General features: G+C 31.1%; 3 protein-coding genes across 3 annotated transcripts; 2 read left to right on the forward strand and 1 right to left on the reverse strand.

The window, feature by feature from the left end:
• The first annotated feature begins 1,976 nt into the window (after positions 1 to 1,976).
• On the forward strand, positions 1,977 to 3,550 carry LOC106767085 (40S ribosomal protein S11). Its single transcript, XM_014651907.2, has 6 exons — positions 1,977 to 2,134; positions 2,232 to 2,272; positions 2,367 to 2,467; positions 2,869 to 3,013; positions 3,095 to 3,184; positions 3,268 to 3,550. Exons 1-6 carry the CDS (start codon positions 2,123 to 2,125, stop codon positions 3,356 to 3,358), a joined length of 480 nt encoding a protein of 159 aa, XP_014507393.1. The 5' UTR covers positions 1,977 to 2,122; the 3' UTR covers positions 3,359 to 3,550.
• Positions 3,551 to 11,257: 7,707 nt separating this feature from the next.
• On the forward strand, positions 11,258 to 14,560 carry LOC106769522 (probable protein phosphatase 2C 22). The gene is made up of 4 exons (XM_014655172.2): positions 11,258 to 11,622; positions 12,420 to 12,617; positions 13,332 to 13,543; positions 13,731 to 14,560. Exons 1-4 carry the CDS (start codon positions 11,449 to 11,451, stop codon positions 14,290 to 14,292), a joined length of 1,146 nt encoding a protein of 381 aa, XP_014510658.1. The 5' UTR covers positions 11,258 to 11,448; the 3' UTR covers positions 14,293 to 14,560.
• An 871-nt stretch (positions 14,561 to 15,431) lies between these two features.
• Positions 15,432 to 20,314, reverse strand: LOC106768658 (110 kDa U5 small nuclear ribonucleoprotein component CLO). The gene is made up of 10 exons (XM_014653912.2): positions 19,467 to 20,314; positions 19,041 to 19,109; positions 17,777 to 18,970; positions 17,551 to 17,649; positions 17,295 to 17,453; positions 17,132 to 17,217; positions 16,846 to 17,044; positions 16,537 to 16,647; positions 16,201 to 16,407; positions 15,432 to 15,998 (listed from the first exon to the last, which is right to left on the reverse strand). The coding sequence occupies exons 1-10, from the start codon at positions 20,199 to 20,201 to the stop codon at positions 15,900 to 15,902; spliced, it is 2,958 nt and encodes a 985-aa protein (XP_014509398.1). The 5' UTR covers positions 20,202 to 20,314; the 3' UTR covers positions 15,432 to 15,899.
• Between the last annotated feature and the right edge of the window lie 1,782 nt (positions 20,315 to 22,096).

The following is a 22,096-nucleotide window of genomic DNA, read 5'->3' on the forward strand; positions in this document are numbered from 1 at the left end:
AAGAGCTCTAATCATTTGTACCTGGATAAATTAAGTCATGAATTTACTGATGTAATGTAATTATATATTTATATTTATGCAATAATAAACAGTTCAATGTGATAAATTTGTTGGCTTGATAAGTATCTTTTAGTGTAAAATTATTTTATATTTTAGCATTAAATTATTCTTAATTTTACAAAGTATTTATTTTATAACAATAGCATGTTTTAACATATTTAATAATACATAGATGCGAATATTAATGGACAATTACTAATTTCAATGCAAGAATAAAGTATTCCAGTAAACATTACTTTTTTTTTTTCCTAACCATGTTCTGTTTATGTTAATGATGGTTGAATTCAAAACCTTTTTTAATGATAGTGTAAACATGGACTTTTGAGGCATTACAAAAATAAATTGTTATTTTTACATAAAAAGAAAATGTTTGATTTATAAGCAAACTAGTAAGAACTATCTTTCTGAAAGGAAGGATTGGCATTTCTAATTGGCTAGTAGATATTGTTTAGATTTCATTTGCTCAGAAATTCAGAATTTTCTTTTCCAGGGTAGTCTATTGTAACATGTAGTGCATAAGAAAATTTTCTTGAGACACGAGTTTATAAAACAAATAAATATCTTCAAAATAAATAAAAAAAAAAAGACTTTTATATTTTGAGTTCCAGTGAATTTGGAGATTTCTAATTGAGTCATTGAGTCTTTAAAATTATAATGTTTTTTTGTGTGTTTTTGTTAGATTTTTTTTTGTTAACTGTATGACATAGCAGCTTAAATGTCATTATATAATACTTTGTTCTAAGAGACTGTAACTACGAATATCATATCTTACAAGTTTAAGAATTAATTGTTATTTATATTGTTTTTTTTAAGATTTAATAAGTTTTAAGAATTATAACATTATATTTAAGAAAAAAAATATGTAAAGTAATATGACTGTGTCTGGGTGTCTTAATAATTGATTTTCAATTTAGTGAATTTTTAAATGATATTTTTAAAATTTATACATTATAAACATCTTACTCATTATCATTGGTAAACCACGACAGTCATGATATGACATTCAATTTCAAAATTATTATTGATACTAGTGGTTATATTTATTTATTTTTATCATAAAAAAAGTTAAGTTATTATTATAATTATAAAAGTAAATATAAATAATTTTTACAATGACTAGTTTTTATTTATTTGTAGATACTTTTTTATTACAAATAATTATTTTAATCTCAAAAATATTAAAATTTTAAAAATGGTCAAATAAAAATAAATAATTAAGTTTAAAAATCACTTGAAAGCCAAAATAAATTATTTTTAACTTTTTAATTATATATATATATATATATATATATATATATATATATATATATATATATATATGTGTGTGTGTGTGTGTGTATCAAAAGGATAACCTTTTTATATAATAATATAGATAATTATTTAAACAAAATTAATAAATAGTAGTTTCGAATAATAGTTACCAGCCGTGAAAAAATATGCAGTGATATGAATAAAAGCCATTTTCATGAAATCGAACTCACTTATTTTATGTTCTTGTTCTTGTTAGGGTTTAGAGTTTATTATTATGTGATTATATTATTGTCCTAACTAGCAAAACCTAACTGATTAAGTTATATTTATACAGAAATACAAAAATACTAGTAGTAACTCATAATTTACAGATTTGAATTTGTATACCTAACTTTACACACCAAATTACACTGTAATTCAAATTTAGAACAATACAATATCTTTTTAGATGATCATTCAAATTATATTAATTAAAAAGTGTTCAAGGAATTGTTCAGATTTTGAAAAAAAAAAATAATGTGTTCTTCAGTATTTTTTTTTTATTTATAAAAACTAATTTCACCATCGATTTAAAATTTAGTAAGTTTAATTTATCAACTTTTTAATTAGTGTTTAAAATGAAACTAATTATTATTATTATTTTTCAAATCTCAAGCAAATTCACAGCCCACTTTAAAAAGCCCAGAATCGGAGATCTCAAGAAACAAAAGCAGCCTTTTCTCTCTTACACCAGTAAGAGGAGTGATTAGGGTTTTTGCGTGGGCTACTCCAACCCTTTCGTCTGCCGCATTTTTCGTGCAATCCCTCTACCATGGCTGAACAAGTACGATTGTCATTCATTTTTCAATTTTTTGCTTTGTCAATTGTTCTTAGTCCTTGTTTGGATCTTCCGTTGATTTTGTTTTTTTTTTGTATTGCAGACCGAGAAGGCGTTTTTGAAGCAACCAAAGGTGTTCCTCTGGTAGGCTATATATACTTGGAAGAACGATTAACTTTGCTTTTCACATTGTAGTTTTTGATACTGAATAGTTTTCTTATATTCCTCGCTTTCTCAGCTCGAAGAAAACTGGGAAGGGGAAGAGACCCGGGAAAGGTGGAAATCGCTTTTGGAAATCCATTGGACTTGGATTTAAGACTCCCAGAGATGCCATCGAAGGTATCTTTCCTCCCTCTCTTTTCATACTTCTCTATTGTATTATGTTTGTTCTTTGAGATGTGATTCTATAGGTTATTGTTTTATTAGTTAATTTTTTTATTATTGTAGAATGGAAATTTTCGGATGTGAATATTTGTGAATTAGGTTAAAATTCACCATCCTTTATGAAGCCCTCTAGTAGATGATGTGCTTCATATTATAGAAGTTCATTCCTAAGTAGGCTGTTGTTCCACTGTGATGATTCTTGAACAAGCATTTCATGTCAAAGTCGTCGGAATAATTGCATTTGCCTGGGATTGAGAATTGAAATTTTTTATGAGAATGATTGATAAAAGGATATGCTTAATTCTATTGTCTAAATCGGTCATTTATACATTTCCGACTCCTTTGATTTATTACAGGGACCTACATCGACAAGAAGTGCCCCTTCACTGGCAATGTCTCTATTCGTGGTCGTATCCTTGCCGGAACATGTCATAGTGCTAAGATGAATAGGACTATTATTGTTAGGAGGAATTATCTCCATTTTATTAAGAAGTATCAGAGGTATTATCGTGCCATGTTTTTTTAATTTGTTTGTTTTATGATTGGAGAAATGTAATTATAATTGATTTCTTTTATTTAAAGGTATGAGAAGAGGCACTCCAATATTCCTGCTCACATATCACCTTGCTTCCGCGTGAAGGAAGGTGATCATGTCATAATTGGTCAATGCAGGTGAGGTTTTATGAAAGTAATTATTTTCGGGTGTTGTATTGGTATTTGTATCTATCTGGTGATTATTTTTACCACTTATGCAGGCCACTCTCCAAGACGGTGAGGTTCAATGTGTTGAAGGTGATTCCTGCGGGGTCTTCTAGCGGTGCGAAGAAGGCATTTACTGGAATGTGAGCTTTGATTTCCAGTCTTAGGATTTTGTTATACGCTGTAGTCTTTAAATACTATCATTGTATTTTTTGAACAATGTAGACTCTTTCCTGTTTTCGGTATATTTTGGGTTTAAAGTTGGAGAATTGTTTTTATTTTTAGACTGAGATTGAAAGTTTTGCCCAAATTAATTTGAAACAAATATTTTTGCTAGAATGCGTTTGTCATTGAAGTGAGATTATTAGTTTCTAGACAAGATAGTTAGATTAGAATTCAGTATTACTTTAGTTTTGGAGTTTTGAATCTCAAAAAATATTTGTTGTCTTATTAACCAATTTTTTTCATCAACTGTATTAAATCCAAACCCTGTACTATATGATGTGAACTGTGGCCACCAAAACTAGTAAATATTTCTTTGGACTCGTGATATAATGGAAGCATATGCTAAATATTTTGTTACCTTGTTTCAAGTTTTGGCTTCCAAAGATTTTTTAAAAGAAAAAGATTTTGACATTTTTTAACAATATTTTGATGTAGTATGTGTCATTTTTTTATTGGTTTATTATTTATTTGTTACTATGCTGATATATTTCAAATCCAATGAAAAAAAATGTGTTGTGTTAAATTGTGTAAAAAATTTCTTTTTTAATATATCATTTTTGCATTAACATTTCATCACATTTCAATAGTTGGAAAATGATTTATTGTCCTTATTTTTTTCTTTCATTTTCTTCATCTTCTTTTGTCTTCCCCGCCCACCCTTATTGCTACGTCTTCCTACATCTTCCTCCTTTCTTTTTCCCATTCTTCATCTTCTTACTACTTACACTAGTTCCATACTTCTCTTTGTCTATGTTCATCTTCTTCTTAATGAAAAATATATTTTAAATTGTACAAAATCTATTTTAGTTAGTGTATTCCGAAATTTAAAATAAAATTATAAATTAGGATAAAATTTGGTTGATATTTTACAAGTTTAATCCGGATCATGGAACCAAGATAGATCAGTTCGGTCCAGCTATTTTTTGGGTTGAGATTATTAATTTCAATCAGATTAGGTAGTTGGTTGTTAAACTTGACAAATAAATGGATATAATTTTATTAATTAAATGACCAACTTTTTTGAGTTTGTTAAACTGTACTTTTAATTGACATTGGAACATGAACATGTAATAAAAAATTTAAATATAAATTAAAACATATTTGACATATTAATAAAAATTAATATAATTAGATTAAAAGAACTATATTTTATTATTTTAATATAAAGATCAAAATCAAAATATAAAGACCAAAATCAAATACGAATAAAATAATTTGGATGTAAAGTTCAGAAAGTAATCATATTTGAGCAACCAATAATCAAACCAATGTGTTTGTGTTAGATCAGTTTGAATTTATATGTATATGTGAATATCCCAATTGAGACGAAGAGACACTGTCAGTTCTTTTTAATTTGAAGTTATTGAGATTTTTTGTAGAGAATTTACTTCAACAGATATGAGTAAAATAGTAGATCATGTAATTTAAATAATAGATTTTCATCTGACAAGTTTTATCTGAAAATTTTAATATGAAAATTGTATTTCATAATACATTTAATATGATTCAAAAGAAATATTTAAAAATTATGGAAAACATGTTTTAGAAACAAATAGTCCAGAAATCACTTTTATATAAGATAAATTGTCATTTTCAAAATTAAAGTGTACAGTTAAAAATTATTTGGGGTGCAAGAAGAAAAAAGGACTGGACTAATTAGTGAATCTTTTAGGGATAATTAATTGCTGAAAGGACCAAAGTCTAAGATGACAAGTACTGCTATTTCTATTGCTTTTGTTTTTATTATTATTACAAAATGATATTTCTATTATTTGAGGGAATATAAGTAACAGTTTTTGAGAAAAGAAAATTAATGAACATGGATAATTAGAAAAAATAACTGATTTTTGTCAAAAATAAGTATAAAGGATTAGTGTTAAAAATTAAGAATAATCTCTCTTATGATTTTTAAAGTAATTATAAATAAATATACAATAACTTTTTTGTTGAATGCTAATGTAAAAATATACAATAAGCTTTTATATTTCTTCTTTTTTAAAGGTATTAAATAATTTTCATCGAAGTATGTCGGTTTTTTATTGATAAATGCTAACTAACTTTTGTCGGCCTTTATTAAAAAGTGAGTATGCAATTGAAAATTAATTATTATAAAAGAACATGTCTTTTAATATTTGTTTAACTTTTCTAGAATATGTTTGTGACGTTATATTTTCTTTTTTTTAATGTAAGAACTTAGTATTTTAGAATTAATAATATTCTTAAATAATGAAATTTGATTATTTTAATATTAAAATATAAATAGAATTTTTATATACGAATTTTATTATTTTAAAATTTATTAATATTTTTAGAAATATTTTTTTAGAGTTTTTTATCTTCTTTTAATTTTTGCTCATCATCTATTTATTTGTTTAAAAAATTGCAACCATTTGGCGAGTTTTTCTTTTAGGTGTATAAGTTTGTACATTTGAGTAAATTGAATTTTTACTCTTTTTCTCTTGATCAAATATGTTTTTTTTTTGGTATTTTAATTCTTTTTGTTTACATATGTCATCTATTGGTCATAATTTTAGAATTGTTTTTACATATGAGAAAAACTAATATTCTTAACCTGTGTTGAATGAAATTAATAATTATAAAATCTTGAGTTTAGAATTACTACTATACTTTGTTTGGTATCGAATTAAAATTATAAGAAATGTTATTTATTGCCTTTTATTTAAACTATTTAACAAAAGAAACTCAGACAAAAAAAAAATCCGAATTGATTGAAGCAACTCTACTTAAATCAGTTAAATACATAATGAAATTCAATTTTATTCCATTATTTACTGTTTGATTGGATCCAAAAAACGAACATTAACCAAATTTAACCATTGAATTTTTTAATATTCAAAAGCTAATTAAGTAACTGTAATTAATTATAACTCTTTATTCCTGAAATATATGCTAATAATAATTCTTTAGTGGACTTTTCAACATTTTATTATAGGATCACATTGGTGGTAGTGGTGGTGATTTTTTTTTATTCACTTTTCATACTAGTATCGATGGGATAGTTTTTATTAAATTTATCCTTATTTTAAAAAATAAATATTCATACTTATTTTTGTTTTTGGTATGAATTTATGTTCTACATTCGTCTTTATTAAGAATGGGTGTTTCGTAACCACACTCTAAACTATTAATTCAATATTTTTTTCTTTAAAAAATAAAAATCACAATAATAGAAAAATAATAAGTTAACAATTTTTTTCCGATGTCTAACATTAAACAATAAATTTTTATAAATGTTTAAATAGAGTATCAGCATATAATTTAAATTTCATAACGATTATAACATTCCTTTTTTTTTTTACTTTTATAACATCTTATTTTAATATATTACTACTAAGAAATTTTTTGAATGAAATTGAAAAAGAAAATGAGTATAATTAATACTACAATGAAAGTAAAAGTATCTTAAGAAATAAAATTAACTTAATGAACATAAAAAACTAAAACAAATCGTGAAATAATAAAAGATTGTATGATAAATAAAATTCTTCAAACAAAAAATAATCAAGTAAAATAATAACAATAAAAACTAATTTTTTTGGATTATAATTTAAAACAACATCAAACATATAAGAATGAATATGAATGCATGTCCTTACATTTAAATATTTAAACTTATATCTATATACTATCAATACAATTGAAGATATATTTAGACAATACTAATATATATACATGTAAATTTATTTATCACACCTCTCTTGGTCCAATTAAAATACTCTTTTTTTTCTTTTTTTTTTTGTTGGCCATTAGAAATGAAAATATCTCATATCAAATGAACCCTATGAAAGAGAAAAAAAAAAAGAAAAAACTATTTATGTTATTCCACAGAATGAGAAAGAAGTTGAGTGAACAACATTGTCCCACGTCCTAGTCAAAAACATGTTTGTCTTCCATCAAAAAACATGAGAAAGATTCTTATGTTTCCTATAATTGACTTTATCATAAACCTTTCTTCCAATTCCATACTCATACCCACTAAATTTGAAAACCTCATTCTCATAATAAAAGAAAAGTGATTCCTTTCTCTCTTATATTAACTTATCATTAATAAGAAATTGGGTAAACCATCTAAGCCTACAAAACCATACACCTATACTTAAACTTTCTGCTCACTTTTCCCCCACAATTACCACATTTTCCTACAAACATTATTACCTATCATTTTCCCATCAATAACTTCTTTATTGCTGCTAACCAATAAATTTTTTATGAATAAAGATACTTTGACACTCAAATTATAACAAATTTTTGACACCGAACATGTGTCATAAGTCAATTGGTCTGTGTGTTTCAATTTTTTTAAACATCAAACACACTGACTAATTGACTTATGACACGTGTCCGGTGTCAAAAATTTGTTAAAATCTAGTGTCAAAGTATCATTATCTATTTTTTATAGTTTTACTTTTTCATTATTATTGATTTTTTTATTAATATAATTTCATGCCATAGTCAACTTCTGTTTTAACCTTTTTAATAAATTTTCATTTCTACAAAACTAATCATATTTTTCTATTATATCCAAATTTTATATTATTACATTTGTAATATAAATCTAATTTTTTTATTTTTGTTAAAGTTTTACGTTGACTAAAGACAAGATGAACTCATAATATATAAATAAATACAAATCTTATCTTATATTAACTAAAGATAAGTTTAAAAACTATTTTCTAATATTCTTTTACATAAGATGAATTTTCTTGTATGAGATGAATATCCATCAGTTTCATAGCTATGTTGTTTTAAAAGTCTAAGGAGCAGGTTTTATTTAATAAATATATTATAAAAAGAATTATTATATCTTATGTAATAAATAATTTGTGGAATAACACTGCGTGGACTTCATCTTTATCCATATAAAAGAAAAAGTTTATAAAGTTGCTTCTGACTAATCCCATCTCCCAAAAAGTATAGCCACACTAATGCAATACTTTTCTTCATGTCACCCATTATGAAACTAATATAATAATACAATTTTTAGAGTAATTTATTTAAGGTTTCAATAAATTTAGTCCCAGATTTATTTATTTTTTATTTTTTATTTTGAATACTTGATAATGTTTTTTAAATAAATATTTAATAAATGAAATATATATCTTTATTTAAGTTTTTTTTCTTTCTAAAAATACATGTCATATGAAATAAAAGTATGCATTAACATCTCTGCCTTTAAATGCAGTAAGAACTGGAATTTGGACACTTAATTAATATACTTGGTTTGTTTTGAGTTTTCATTTCCACCATCCTATCTCATTTTTTTTTCAAAATTAATTATAAAAATGTTATAATAACTTAAATTTACATTGTTAACATGACATAATATCACCATATAATATAAATTTATGTAAGTTATTTATTTTTTAAAGCTGCATTTTGGTGAAGGCCTGTTTTGAAGATTTAGACGAAGTACACACGTGAACATCCGTGCGATATAACAACCTTTCCCTTTTTTCTTTTTTTTTTTGAGAAAAGTTAAATTCCACTTTAATATATCTTTGGGATGTCATATACATTATAAGAAATTGTTGGACGGTACGTGAAATTTAATATGATATTAAATTGTTTGACTTCTCTACAATTTGAGATATATTTATATGGCTTTGATTAAAAATAATTACGGCTGATTATTTTAATTAAATGCTTATAGGAAAATTATTCATGGCATTGACTTTGTAAAATAAAATAAACTAAAAAAGTTTACGTCTAAAATTAAAACATAATCTGTCTATGATTTATATGTAAATTAAGTACACAATAAATTCTTAAACAGTAAAAGTAAACTTAAAGCGATATCAGAAATTAATAAATAACTAATTACATTTTTTTTAAATAATCACTCCAGGTAAAATATTGCATTAGATACGACAAAAAATAAAAAGGAAAACTTGTTTTAATCCATCTTCACAAATACCTTGGCATAATAAATAATAAGTATTCAACAATAAAAATTAAAAATAAAATAAAATGTAAGATATTTATATGATTTTTCGTATGAATGAAATCTTTAACCAAACTTGAAGAATTTGTATTATTCTGAATTTCAACTGATAAATTTAAATTTAAACTTATTAAAATCTTAATTCATGTTTTATTTTAATAATTCATTTTTAATTATAAAAGTCGTATCTCTTTAAATCGAGCCCATAAATAATCTCGTTAGTACATTTTTTATGAACTTTATTTAATAATTGTTAAAAATTACCCGTACAACTCAAAGATAACTTGATAATTAATTATGAGATGTTTATAAATTTCCTTGACATTTTCCGAAATATAAGTTTGTAATAATAAGAGAAAAAAAATGAAAAAAATCTTTTCCTAACACAAGACTTTAACTATTCCCAATAACTAATAATTGGGAATATTACCAAAAGTTTCTACTCATCATAAATAATAATGGTAAAGGATAAAATGACTAAAAATTAAAATAATCATCTTATTAATTTTTTAAATGACTATTTATTTAAATCAAATTAACTATGTAAAGACAGTCATATCTTATTACAGTTTAACTTTTTTTTTAAACTCAATTAGTTTTTATAAATACGCATATGTTTCTGTTAATGAATAACAATACAAATTTATTATGCTAATATAATACATCTTAGACACACTTAAAATAAAATTGACAACCAAATTTATTTCAATCTTGACGTAATTTGTTTGTATAAGTCAACATCTATAAACAATTCAATTTATAAATGGATATAACGGATAAAATTACTTGATATAGAATTAATTTTAATCTTTAGTATCTAAAATTTTGTGTTTTTACATCAGTACCTAATAAATTAATAACTTTTGTTTAACTTTATAATTTGTACATTTATTATATATATTTTTATTTAAGACTCTAAAATATATTTCTTTTGTTTTTTTTATATGACCTATCGTATCATGCCAACATATGTAATAACAGATACTTAATATTGATTATTGTTTAGAATTAAATAGTAAATGTGACATCAATAAAGGAAATAGCTAAATAAAAAAATGATCAATTTACTAAGTATGTAATTTGGAGAAAAACTTAATCATTCAAAATAGAAAAAATCGATCACTTGAGGCTTATTAACTTAGTAGAACACAGCCATAATATTAAAAAGTTTGAAACTTTTAAAAATATCTATGGTCAATTTGATTGAATGATGTAGTCCTACTTCCCAACCCAGTTCCCTTATCTTCATGGAAATTATCCTTACCAAGTTTGAACCCTAACAAGGTCATGCACTACAACTTCTGATGATTAAATAAAAGCCACAAAATGAATAGAATGAGTTAGAAGAAAAGAAAAACAAGAAAATAGGGTATAAATATCGCAGAAGATTTTTGAGATGGGATATTATTAGAATAAAGAGAGAAATGAATAGAAAAAAGAAAACTAGGTGGGATGACAAGATGATAGGTAAGCATAGAAAAGGACATTATCGAAGCCTATTATTTTTGTGACAAAACATTATAATATAAACAATCAACCTAATAAACTCAACCAACAATTTTGGACCACGCTTTCATAGAAAAATCTGGTGCTTAACTGCTACCCTTTCTCTCCTTTCACACTGCTTTCCACTCACACTAATATATATAAACACAAAACGCCATCATTGTCCCAACATATTCCAAGAATCTTCTCTCTCTCTCTCTCTCTCTCTCTCTCTCTCTCTCTCTCTCTCTCTCTCTCTCTCGTGTAAGCAACAAAATTCCATCAAGTCTTCTCTTCTTAATGTGTGGAGTTGTGTATGGGTGAGTGTTACTGAATTTCTGTGCCTGCAAGTGCAAGNTCTTCTCTCTCTCTCTCTCTCTCTCTCTCTCTCTCTCTCTCTCTCTCTTTCTCTTTGTGGTGTAAGCAACAAAATTCCATCAAGTCTTCTCTTCTTAATGTGTGGAGTTGTGTATGGGTGAGTGTTACTGAATTTCTGTGCCTGCAAGTGCAAGTTCCAGTTGCTGAGTTGAACGTGCAACTTGGCCACGAGTGCTGTGTTGGCAACATGTGTGTGCAAGAGGGTGAACAAGTTGGTGAGGATATAGAGAAGAACGTTGATAACAGAAGGGTGTCATGGCCTTTGCATTGTGATCTCTTGCATGCCCAGATGGACAACAGGGAAAAAGACTCTTCCTTTAGAACCCCCACTGACCAGATCAGTGTTGCAAATTCATTTCCTGTGAGCATTCACTTTCTTTATCTTCTCTTTCTTCTGTTTCTTTATGGGAGGTCTCATTTTTATGTTTTTTTTTTTTTCTCTGTACTATAGGGTAGTTTTGATATAGTTTGTTGCCACTGTTTCGGTTCTGCTTCGGAGATTTCAATACTATTTACTTGTTATTATTCGTGAATCTTGTTCACTGTTTTTTTCCCCTTTTGTGAAGTGGTGGATTCTTCTGTAGTTGTCCTTTTCTGAAATAGATTTTGGTTTGTGTCTGCCAATATTGCTGTTAATCGTTTGTTTGGATTCTTCTTGTGCATCGGTGAATGAAAAAACCTGCTGCTGAAATATGACCGCCAAAGTTTACATGATCTTGAAATTCTCTCGGATGTGATTATCGGAGAGTGGCTGTTATTAGAATTTGCTGTGGCAGAAATTAGTTAGTCTCAGGGAATAGAGATTAACTTCGGGTACTTGGTCACGTCAATGTGGAAATTGATTGTGCTGTCAATTGTATTGGATTGCATCCCTGCGTGTAAATTGCGATTAGATTTTCCACATGATTCTATTTGTTAGCACAAACTGTAGGTTCATGATTGTCTGTGACTTTCAAGACATGACAGTTAAAAACTACTGAAATTGACACTGAACAGAGTTCCTATCCTCTTAGCCTATTTTAGGAATACTCATCTGTTTCTTACCTTTCATGTCTTTATTGAGTTTGCATAACATCTACTATTTGTGAACTTTATTTCACTGAGCAGAGTTCCTATCATCTTAGCCTATTTTCATTTCTCTGCTATGGTGCTTTTTAGCTGGAAAGCATATGTGAGAATACAGAAACTGTGGACAAAAAGCAGAACCTGATGAACTTTGTTCCTACTCTTCGGTCTGGTGAGTGGAGTGATATTGGAGAACGCCCTTCCATGGAAGATACACACATATGCATTGGAGATTTGGCCAAAAAATTTGGCAATAACGTACTTTCTGAAGAAGCTATTTCCTTTTATGGTGTAAGCTATCCGACCAATTATACTATTTCCTTGTCATAAATTTCATTATATACCATCTTCAGTCAAATTGTATATGTCACAACAATAAACAGAAAAAAAAAATAAAAAAATTAGCATGCACAGTTCAGTCCTGAATAGGCCCCAGCATGAAGGAAGAAAGTAGTCCATGATAGTGATAGACAACTTGAAAGAAAGGACAAGTATCTTGTTGTGTTCAAGTTGTCCAATGATAAGGTCTCTTATAGTTAGATATGTTTTTACTTCTGCAGAAGTGGTCTCATTTCACAATGTTAACTCAAGCCCCCAAAGTTTCATCTCCCAAAACTTTAGGAAGCAAATGAACTTACAAATGGATCTTTTTTGAACTAGACAATGCCCGTATTATTTTAGATGATGTTATGAGCCAAAATTAGGGGTTTACCATTAAATACTTCAATCTGGTTCACAAGGTTCGGTGTTGAGAAGGCTTCCTTGTTTGAACTTTCTTAAAGGTGAGATCATGGATTCTTTCATCATTGTCACCCTCTTCCTCCTCTTCAGAAATTATAAATATATAACCATTCTGAAATCTGACTTAAGACTTCTGAGTAGAGCAAATTGTAGGGAAATTCACCTCAGAAAAAGAAAACTAAACAATTTTCAGTCATTTTGAACAGTTGAATATGCACCCTATTGATCAGGATTTGACATGTAGAGAAAATTATATCTGTGCAGGTATTTGATGGACACGGAGGGAAGAGTGCTGCACACTTTGTTCGTGATCATCTACCACAGGTGATTGTTGAGGATGCTGACTTTCCTTTGGAACTTGAGAAGGTTGTCACAAGGTCATTTTTGGAGACTGATGCAGAGTTTGCAAGATCATGTTCTATTGAGTCTTCCCTATCTTCTGGCACAACTGCACTGACTGCAATTATATTTGGAAGGTGAGCAAACATTCGTTTAGGCTGTTCTTTGGCTTCAAACCAAAGTATAATTTTCACAACTCACAGTGACAAAGTTGCACACTGAATTTGAAGGCAAATTGAATGATAACAATTAGCTGATATGTGTTGAATGGATATTCGATGAAGCTATTTCTATGTTCTAAACAAAAGCCGATGTATTGTATAGGTCTTTACTTGTAGCCAATGCCGGAGACTGTCGTGCTGTGTTATCCCGTGGCGGCCGAGCCGTAGAAATGTCCAAAGATCACAGACCATTGTGCATGAAAGAAAAGATGAGGATTGAGTCTGTAGGTGGATACATAGATGATGGTTACCTGAATGGGCAATTAGGTGTGACTCGTGCTCTAGGGGACTGGCATCTTGAAGGAATGAAGGAGATGAATGGAAAACATGGACCATTGAGTGCTGAGCCTGAACTTAAATTGATGACATTGACCAAAGAAGATGAGTTTTTGATAATTGGGAGCGATGGAATATGGGATGTTTTTCGCAGCCAGAATGCAGTGGACTTTGCTCGAAGGAGGCTGCAAGAACACAATGATGTGAAGCAGTGTTGCAAGGAGATAATAGGAGAAGCAATAAAGAGAGAAGCAACAGACAACTTGACAGTGGTGATGGTGTGTTTTCACTCAGAACCACCACCTCCTGTGGTAGTAGAAAGGCCTAGAGTCAGAAGAAGCATATCTGCTGAGGGACTTCAAAATCTTAAATGCTTGCTAGAAGGATAAAACACTCTTCACTCTTGTCTGCAAGGAAAATGATTTTTTTGAGCTGAGATTATGTGTACATAAATTCATCCACAACATTGAAAATGCCCTCTGGAGGAGATAGAGTAAGGAACACTCCAAGATGCAAGTTCTAATAAAGGCAATACCATCATCTATTTGTTTTTCCCATTATTAATGGGAAAGTGAGAAACTTGAATATGTATAATCTTGCAAAATGTAATTTATACGGACAACATGGTAGAATTGTGAACATCACACTTTTTTCTTTCTTTGTTCGAGGAGGTACTCAAAATGAGAAATAAACATTTAAAGTGGATAAACTTAAACAAAAAACACACACGTCTAAATACAGTAACAGCAGCCTAAAATAAATTTTAATCACAAACTTACCATGAATATGGCTTGCAGAAATGTTACCATACTTGTAGGCTGCTGCTACTTACTAGTATATACATTATGCCGCAAAGGAAAGAAATGAAAGCCTCGTAAAAGATGACGCCCCTGTTTGTGTAACTATCATTAAGACCAGTTTCAATTGCAGTAGTTATTTTAATCTTGTTTCAAACCCTATACTCTATAAATAATCTTGTTACGAGATATTATCCAAATTATTGACTAAATTAAATATATGTAATATCTATTTTTTTTTAAATTTATTATTAAAATGGAATAAGCTTTATGTTAAATTATTAAAATATCTTTAATATTTAGGTAATTTAAAAAACTTATATTGATCTTTTCTATTTTTAATTTTACAAATTTTTAAAAAAGACATATGTAATTATTTTTTATAATTATTTAATGATATTTGACATAAGAGCAAAAAATGTGTACATAACAATATTTTTTATAATTATTTTTTTTCTTTTTTATTTTTTTATAAATTCATATTTTAAATCGTAAGAAATGATATAACTAAACATGAGTAGGATATATTACCAACAAAAAACAGCAAAAAAGTATTAAAATACTACTGAAATTGCTTTACTCTAATCATGGAAAGTTTCCAAAATGCTTATGCATTACAGGCCTAACAAGAAGCAAAGATACGATGAAAGCAATGTTCTCATGTGAGAAAACCATATTTTATTTGATGAGAAAGCAATAATGAACAGTATAACATAAAAAAGCGGTCCCCATCAGCTAATAGTGAGAAAATAATATAAACATCAATTGAACACAATGTATAAATTGATCCCTGAAAAAATTATAATTTTTCCTCTGCATTATCTGGCTGTGGTTTGACTAAAGTCCACAACTACTACGGCAGCTAAGTTGCAAATAGGATTTTGTTGAACCTATACTATGAAGGTGTTAGAAATACAACCACTCGGATAATTACGATCTATGGAGGAAACAAAAGAATTTTACATAAAAAAAGCTGCAGCTTTTTCACACTAAAGAGAGAAGGTAGTAGACTGCTATTTCATTGGCATCCGAGCTTTTATCAGGACGTGAAAATAGCTGAACCATATTCTGATAACTCGCAATGCCAAGCACTTGAAGTTTTGCTTGCATCACATACAACAGGAACTGCTTAAGGCCCAAAGTTCTGAAGAAAACCCCTGAATGAAGATCAAATAGGCAGAATCATCATTTATACAGAATCACATCATTTGTTGATGAAGGTCTGCTGCCTGCTGAGCCAGTTCCACCATCATAGCCTCATCAAAGAACTTATTTATGCTTACGTCCTCACTCATCCCCTGCGAGATTTAATGTAAGAGCAACATGTATTAAATGCTTTGCACTAAGCTAGTTATTTCACAAAAGGATAAAAGCAAATCATGAACTACAAAGTCAATAAATGCTTTGTGTTGTTATCACCAAGAGAGCTCTAAAGAAAAAAAAATTAAAATAAAGGGACCAAAATTCTATAATCCTTAGTGCCTAGAACGAGGCATTTACCTTTCTCCGCCTGGTCTTCACCATAAACTCACGAGCAAGATGCTGGATAGGTGCGGGTTCAAGTGGGCGCAAAACAATGTTTTTGTCCAGAGGATCTCCAGGAACAATAGCCCAATGATCAAAGACTGACAGACAAAACGCTTGACCTTGTGTATGGTATCTCAAGTCTGTCTCAAATCCAAAAGATTCTATCACGGGTAAAAATGCCTGAGATAAAATTGAGAATAAAGTCAGCAAAACATTTTTTAACTACTCAAACTAACATCAAGACCATAGTAGTCTAAAAAAACTAAATTCGTTATAACTGTTTATACGCAAGAAAAGTTAACCACCAACCTTAACGATATAGGCCGGGGTGCCTGGCTGAGGAACATCAGCAGTAACATGTCCACGCCTTCTAGATAATACAGTGTAGATTGCAGATACACAATCAATTGGTGTTTGAATCTGATGCAAAGGCCAAAAGAATAAAATTATTAGTGCAAATAAAAAATATATTCCATTCCAGACATATTTTATTAGTCCATTATTAGCTGGTACGAGGGTCCTTACATGTTCATCAATAGATCAAAATATAAAAAACAAAAAATAATTACAATCAAACTTGACATGCAACCATCATTGAAGCATGATAAGAGTATATACCTCCACATAATACACAGGTTCCATAAGCCTAGGAGTAGCCATGAGGAAGGCTGAATAGGCCACTCGTCTGGCTGTGGGAATGATCTGGCCAGATCCCCGATGAAGTGGTTCAGGGGCAATCCTTGCGTCAACAATCTTGAACTTAACGTTTCTGATGGGTTCATCACACAGAGGTCCTTCTCGTGCACCCCACTGAAATCTGTCAAATGACATAACATCTCACAAATCATAATTATTGTATGATCAATTAAACAAATGAAAATAGCTGAATGTAAGGGATGGTTACCCCTGAACAATGGAATCCTTCACAGCATTCAGCAGATTCTTGTCAACTTCACTTGGCAGAGTATCGTCTAACAGAATATTGGGTCCCTGCATTGTATTTGCACGTGTTACAGAGTCTAAAGGACAATGACAGACTGATAAATAGATCCATAAAGAAAATCTACCTGCTTATCAGGGCCAAATGCCCATATTGACCGTGCAGCAAGAAGATCCCAGTCATATTTTGTCTGGAAAAATTCACCCAGTTTTTTTCTATTCCAGTCAGCGCTAACAACACCATTCTCTATGTCCTCTGCAAGGCCTCTTTCTAATGGCTCGGTAATCTAAAGAATAATCAAGGTCACTATGAGGGTGATGACACAAGCAATAAACCAGCCTGAGATAAAACGGTTCAATTCAAGAACTAAGCCATATACCTACCATAGTTATTTTGTTCTTCTTGTTTGGTGTTTCAGCAAAGCATTTCATTGATGAAGATTCAACAACAGTTTCACAAAATGAGACAACAGGATCTGCTACCTACAACAACAAATAAACAGTTTAACAAATTACAAAAGAACAGTTTCACATAAAAGCCCATGTCTAATAAAATAGAGAACAAATACTTAATGACAGAATAATTGAGTAGGGAAAATTAATAGATCACCTTGACTTCTACTTCAGAATAGAGCTCTCTCAGGTCCTTCATAATTGAATCCAAGTACAGCTCACCAGTCCCTAATATAGTGTGCTCACCAGATTCCTCTACTTTAGTAACTGCAAGAGGATAACTTTTGCTTATTTTTCGCAGGCCCTCCACCATTTTTGGCAATTCACTTGGATTTAATGGTTCGGTAGCTGTTTTTACCACTGACAGTGTATTGAACTGAAGAGGCCGGAATATGTACACATCTTCGTCATAATCCACATTACAAAGAGTGGCAGTTTTCATGATTGAAGCATCCACACCTTCAATTAGGACCCAAGATCCAGGAGGAGCCTCAGCTACTGGCATCCTGTCTCGAGCTTGATACACCCACAATTTAGTTACTTCTTTAACAGTCATATCCTCCTCATCATCCGGTGAGTATCCTTCTCCTAGAACACGTACAGCCTGTCCTGTCTGTATCTTGCCACTATAAACTCTACCAAAGGCATCAAACACACTGCAATCAGATTTTGGATACAGTTTGGTTACGTTAACCATTAGGGGGCCATAAGCATCACACTGAGCCATAGCTTTGTAAATTGACGAGTCTTTAGGACCAGTATATATGTGGTCAACTTTCTTAGTTGCAGCATCCCTCGGGGAAGGTATATGCTGAACAAGCATATCAGTGAAGCCTGAAGCTGGACCAAAAACTGAGCTACATGCCAACCTTAGCAAGGGTCTGACATTTAATCTGTAGGCCGCATTACTTAGTGTGACTCCTAGTTCAGCAAGTGTAGTCTCTACACTCTTTTTATGCTCCCCGATCACTTGGCTGTATATCTTGTAAAGAGGCTCCAGCACAAACTCTACAAAAGATCGCTCGCCTCCACTGGCAGGGGGCTTCTTTTTGAAGGCTCTCGTATCTGGATGAAAATAATAGTCTCCCCACAGTCGAGAGGCAAACTTATTAGCTTCCAAAGGAATTCCATGCAGCTTCCCATACAACTTAGCAAATGACTGCAACGTAAAGGACCATCCAGCAGTACCACTAGCAAAACAAACATTTCCAGCAACTGGATCCACAACTTGAACATCACCAGCAATCGAGGAGGCAGCAGATATGTGAGTATTAATAACCTCCAAAGTATGCCTTATTTTATGATAAGCATCCTTAGGCGGCAACTTAAGTTCAGTTATAAGCCTGTCAACCTAGAGTCAAAACATGAAAAATAAGACTAGAACTTAAACTCTCCCTTGACATCAATCAAGAAAAGTTTACCTTATTGATTACAACCACAATCGGCAACCGGTCCTGAATAGCATGACGTATTGCCCTTTCCGTGTTTACCTACAGACCACAACACACACAAAAGCTCAGTGTTTAGCAATTTACAACCATATCACAGTAACTAACTACAAAGCAACAACATTCTTTTTTGGTTTTTCATATAAATAGCGCTTTTTTGGTTGGACACTAAATGAAAACACCCCTTCTAACAGAGTTTCAAATCGTGGTTATGGGAGGACAAATCACATGAAAATAACAACTCAATGTTCTTTAGCTTCTCCTATATAGGCAGTACTTTAGGAGCTATGAAATGAAACGCTAAACCTAAGCAACTCTCCTGTGAGATTCCAACCTGAGTTCATCACTCCAACTCCAATGCCTAAATGTCTAAACACAAAAAAGTATAATAAGTCATACCATGACTCCTTCAGCAGCATCTACAATCAAGACAGCGCCATCAGCAAGCCTCAAAGCCGCGGTCATTTCATCGGAGAAATTAACATGGCCAGGCGTGTCCATGATGTTACACAGATACGACTTGGAGTTGCTATCCTCCAGCACAAGCGACATGGGAATAGCCTTGATCGAAATTTTCCTCTCCTGCTCATCAATCCGAGTGTCCGTATACCGCGTGTGCTTCTCGCTCTGAGGATCAAAAGTGGACATGTGATGCGTCTGTTCCACGAGCATGTCCATGAACACGGTCTTCCCGTGCTGCAAGTGACCCACCAGCGCCACGTTGCGCACAAGCGTAGGGTTCGACATAAGCCCCAGGAGGAACTGAGAGGAGACATAGGTGGAGGAGTCCTTCACTCCAACCTCGAACTTGATGTTCCTCACGGGCTTGATGATGGGTTGCTCCAGGGGCTGCTCGTCCTCATCCATGACTAGGGTTTCAACGTCGTCGCCGTACACCTCCTCTGCGGTGGGGTAGTACTTCTTGTCCTCCGCCAGCACCACCTGGTTCTCCACGTCCTCCGAGATCGTCGTCATCCATCCGTTGTTCGGATCCTCGCCGTCGGACGGGGCTCCACCGTCGGAACCGTCAGCGTTGTCGTCGGCTTCGGCGTCGGAGTCGCGGTCAGATTCCTGGTCAGACTCCATTTCCGGGCCGATGTAGTTGCCGAACTCGTCGTACAAGCTATCGTCCATGGCGGAATGTGAAGCGTGGATAGTAGAAGAGTGAGTGTGCGCGGGCAATGCTCTCACCGTCGTTTCAAACAGACGGAGAAGGGGTTTTCGGGTTTTAGGGTAATAACCACTCGATAGGACGGTAGGGGAGATAGAATTTCAAGGGGACTGGACCAGGCCCGGTAGAAATAAATTAGTGCGGCCCACTATATTTCTTACTAGTATAATAACGCTTATTGCTTTATGCACCCCATAATTACAAAATGCACTTCCATACTAAAAGAAATGGGGGAGTATACTTTAGAAGAAAAGAAAGAGAGAGAAAATGTGGAAAAAGAAGTTCGTCCTGGAAAGATTTTTTTCAAATAACATTTTATGTGAAGTGTTGCATCAAACCATTTCATGTGAAGTGTTTCGGAACAAAAGCTCCAAAAAAAAATTTATAAAATTTTTCAAAACATATAATTGTGAAGTCACTTTTATCAAAGAAATTTGTCATTTTGAAAATTTTGAAGTTGAGCGAAAATATTTTGAGAGTGGAGGAAGTGAAAACCTACGATTATATGATTAAAAGTTTAACAAACCAAATACAGAGAAGTCTGAAAAATTAAATTTGTATGTAAAGTATTATGTGGTTATTTTGTTAAGTATGATTTACCAGAAGATAAGATATAAATTTTTAAAATGTTGTGGTCTTCTAGTAAAAAATATTTCCTATAATATCTTAAGATTTAATTGTTCTTCCATTGTATTTTAAACTTCTTTGGGAGAAAATGTAATTTAAAAAAATACATATCATCATGTTATTATTTTTTTAGTGTTGTCCTTGTTTTATACATATATTCATTTTTAAGTGTTATTTCTTTTTCATGTAATGTATAAGAAATAGGTATTTTGATTTATTTAACAAGAAGAACAACACGTGTGTCGCTGTAATTTAAGCATTATCTTTCGAAGTATTCCACTCTAAGTTTTATGAATAATTCTATTAATTTTTATCTTCATTTTTTTAAATAAAATTACAAATTAGTCCATGTAACATCCCAATTATATTAAAGCATAATATAATATAGAAGTCCATAATTATAATATAGAAAAGCAGTTGGAAGTAGAATGACAGTTAAATATAAGATTACAGTCATCCAAATATAACTCAAGAGTTTGAACTTCAAGTAAGAGAGGTCTAAATCTAAAACTTAGACATAAAGAGTATAACAAAATGGTACAAAGATAAGAGTATTCCAAAATGACATCAGGTAAAAGAAAGAAATCCTAGGGAGAACTAGGCTGCAGCGTCAACCTCCTCTAACACTTGCTCCAATGGAACCTCCTAAACGACATTTGCTCTCCTCCAAGTGGATGATCATCGCAAGAGAAAGCATACCCAAGCAACATACAACACAAAAGTAAAGGTGAGCTAGGTAAACAAACAACCTACATAAAATACAGTCAATCAATGTCCTCATGCTTAATTAAATATAAAAAGAACAAGCAAGGCATACCAACCACACCATGCATGAAATACTCAACGTGATTCATCCGAATTTGGTATAATTGTCTAGCTATTGGTCGTTTTTGCACTTGCATAGTTCAGTTGGCCCATCCCCAACATTATGCAAGGTAAATCCCCCAATTTGTCTATGTCTAAACTCCAAAACTATAGATGAGGGCCTCCCTCTACTCTCACCACTCACACTGTTCTTCTCTATCTGAGCATGAACAATGCTTTGAGTGTGGGGATAGACATACCATTTCAAAGCTCCCAACATTATACAGACAACAACAACATCTCTACAATCACATCCACTCATCTCACCCTGAGATGTTCAATTCACACTCAAGTTCATCAATTCACAGTCATGTTATTTCAAGTCACACGAGTCACCTAGATAGACATACATACATGACATTCGGTA

Source organism: Vigna radiata, chromosome 7 (assembly GCF_000741045.1).
Source record: "Vigna radiata var. radiata cultivar VC1973A chromosome 7, Vradiata_ver6, whole genome shotgun sequence".
Classification (NCBI taxonomy): Eukaryota; Viridiplantae; Streptophyta; class Magnoliopsida; order Fabales; family Fabaceae; genus Vigna; species Vigna radiata.

Coding starts and splice junctions, on each gene's coding strand:
- LOC106767085 (XM_014651907.2), top strand. Junction 3,014..3,094: donor TTTATTAAGAAGTATCAGAG/GTATTATCGTGC, acceptor TTTTATTTAAAG/GTATGAGAAGAGGCACTCCA. Junction 3,185..3,267: donor GTCATAATTGGTCAATGCAG/GTGAGGTTTTAT, acceptor CCACTTATGCAG/GCCACTCTCCAAGACGGTGA.
- LOC106769522 (XM_014655172.2), top strand. CDS start 11,449: ATGTGTGTGCAAGAGGGTGAACAAGTTGGTGAGGATATAGAGAAGAAC. Junction 11,623..12,419: donor GTGTTGCAAATTCATTTCCT/GTGAGCATTCAC, acceptor GGTGCTTTTTAG/CTGGAAAGCATATGTGAGAA. Junction 12,618..13,331: donor AAGCTATTTCCTTTTATGGT/GTAAGCTATCCG, acceptor ATATCTGTGCAG/GTATTTGATGGACACGGAGG.
- LOC106768658 (XM_014653912.2), bottom strand. CDS start 20,201: ATGGACGATAGCTTGTACGACGAGTTCGGCAACTACATCGGCCCGGAA. Junction 17,045..17,131: donor AAGGATTCCATTGTTCAGGG/GTAACCATCCCT, acceptor GTCATTTGACAG/ATTTCAGTGGGGTGCACGAG. Junction 16,408..16,536: donor CCCCGGCCTATATCGTTAAG/GTTGGTGGTTAA, acceptor ATTTTATCTCAG/GCATTTTTACCCGTGATAGA.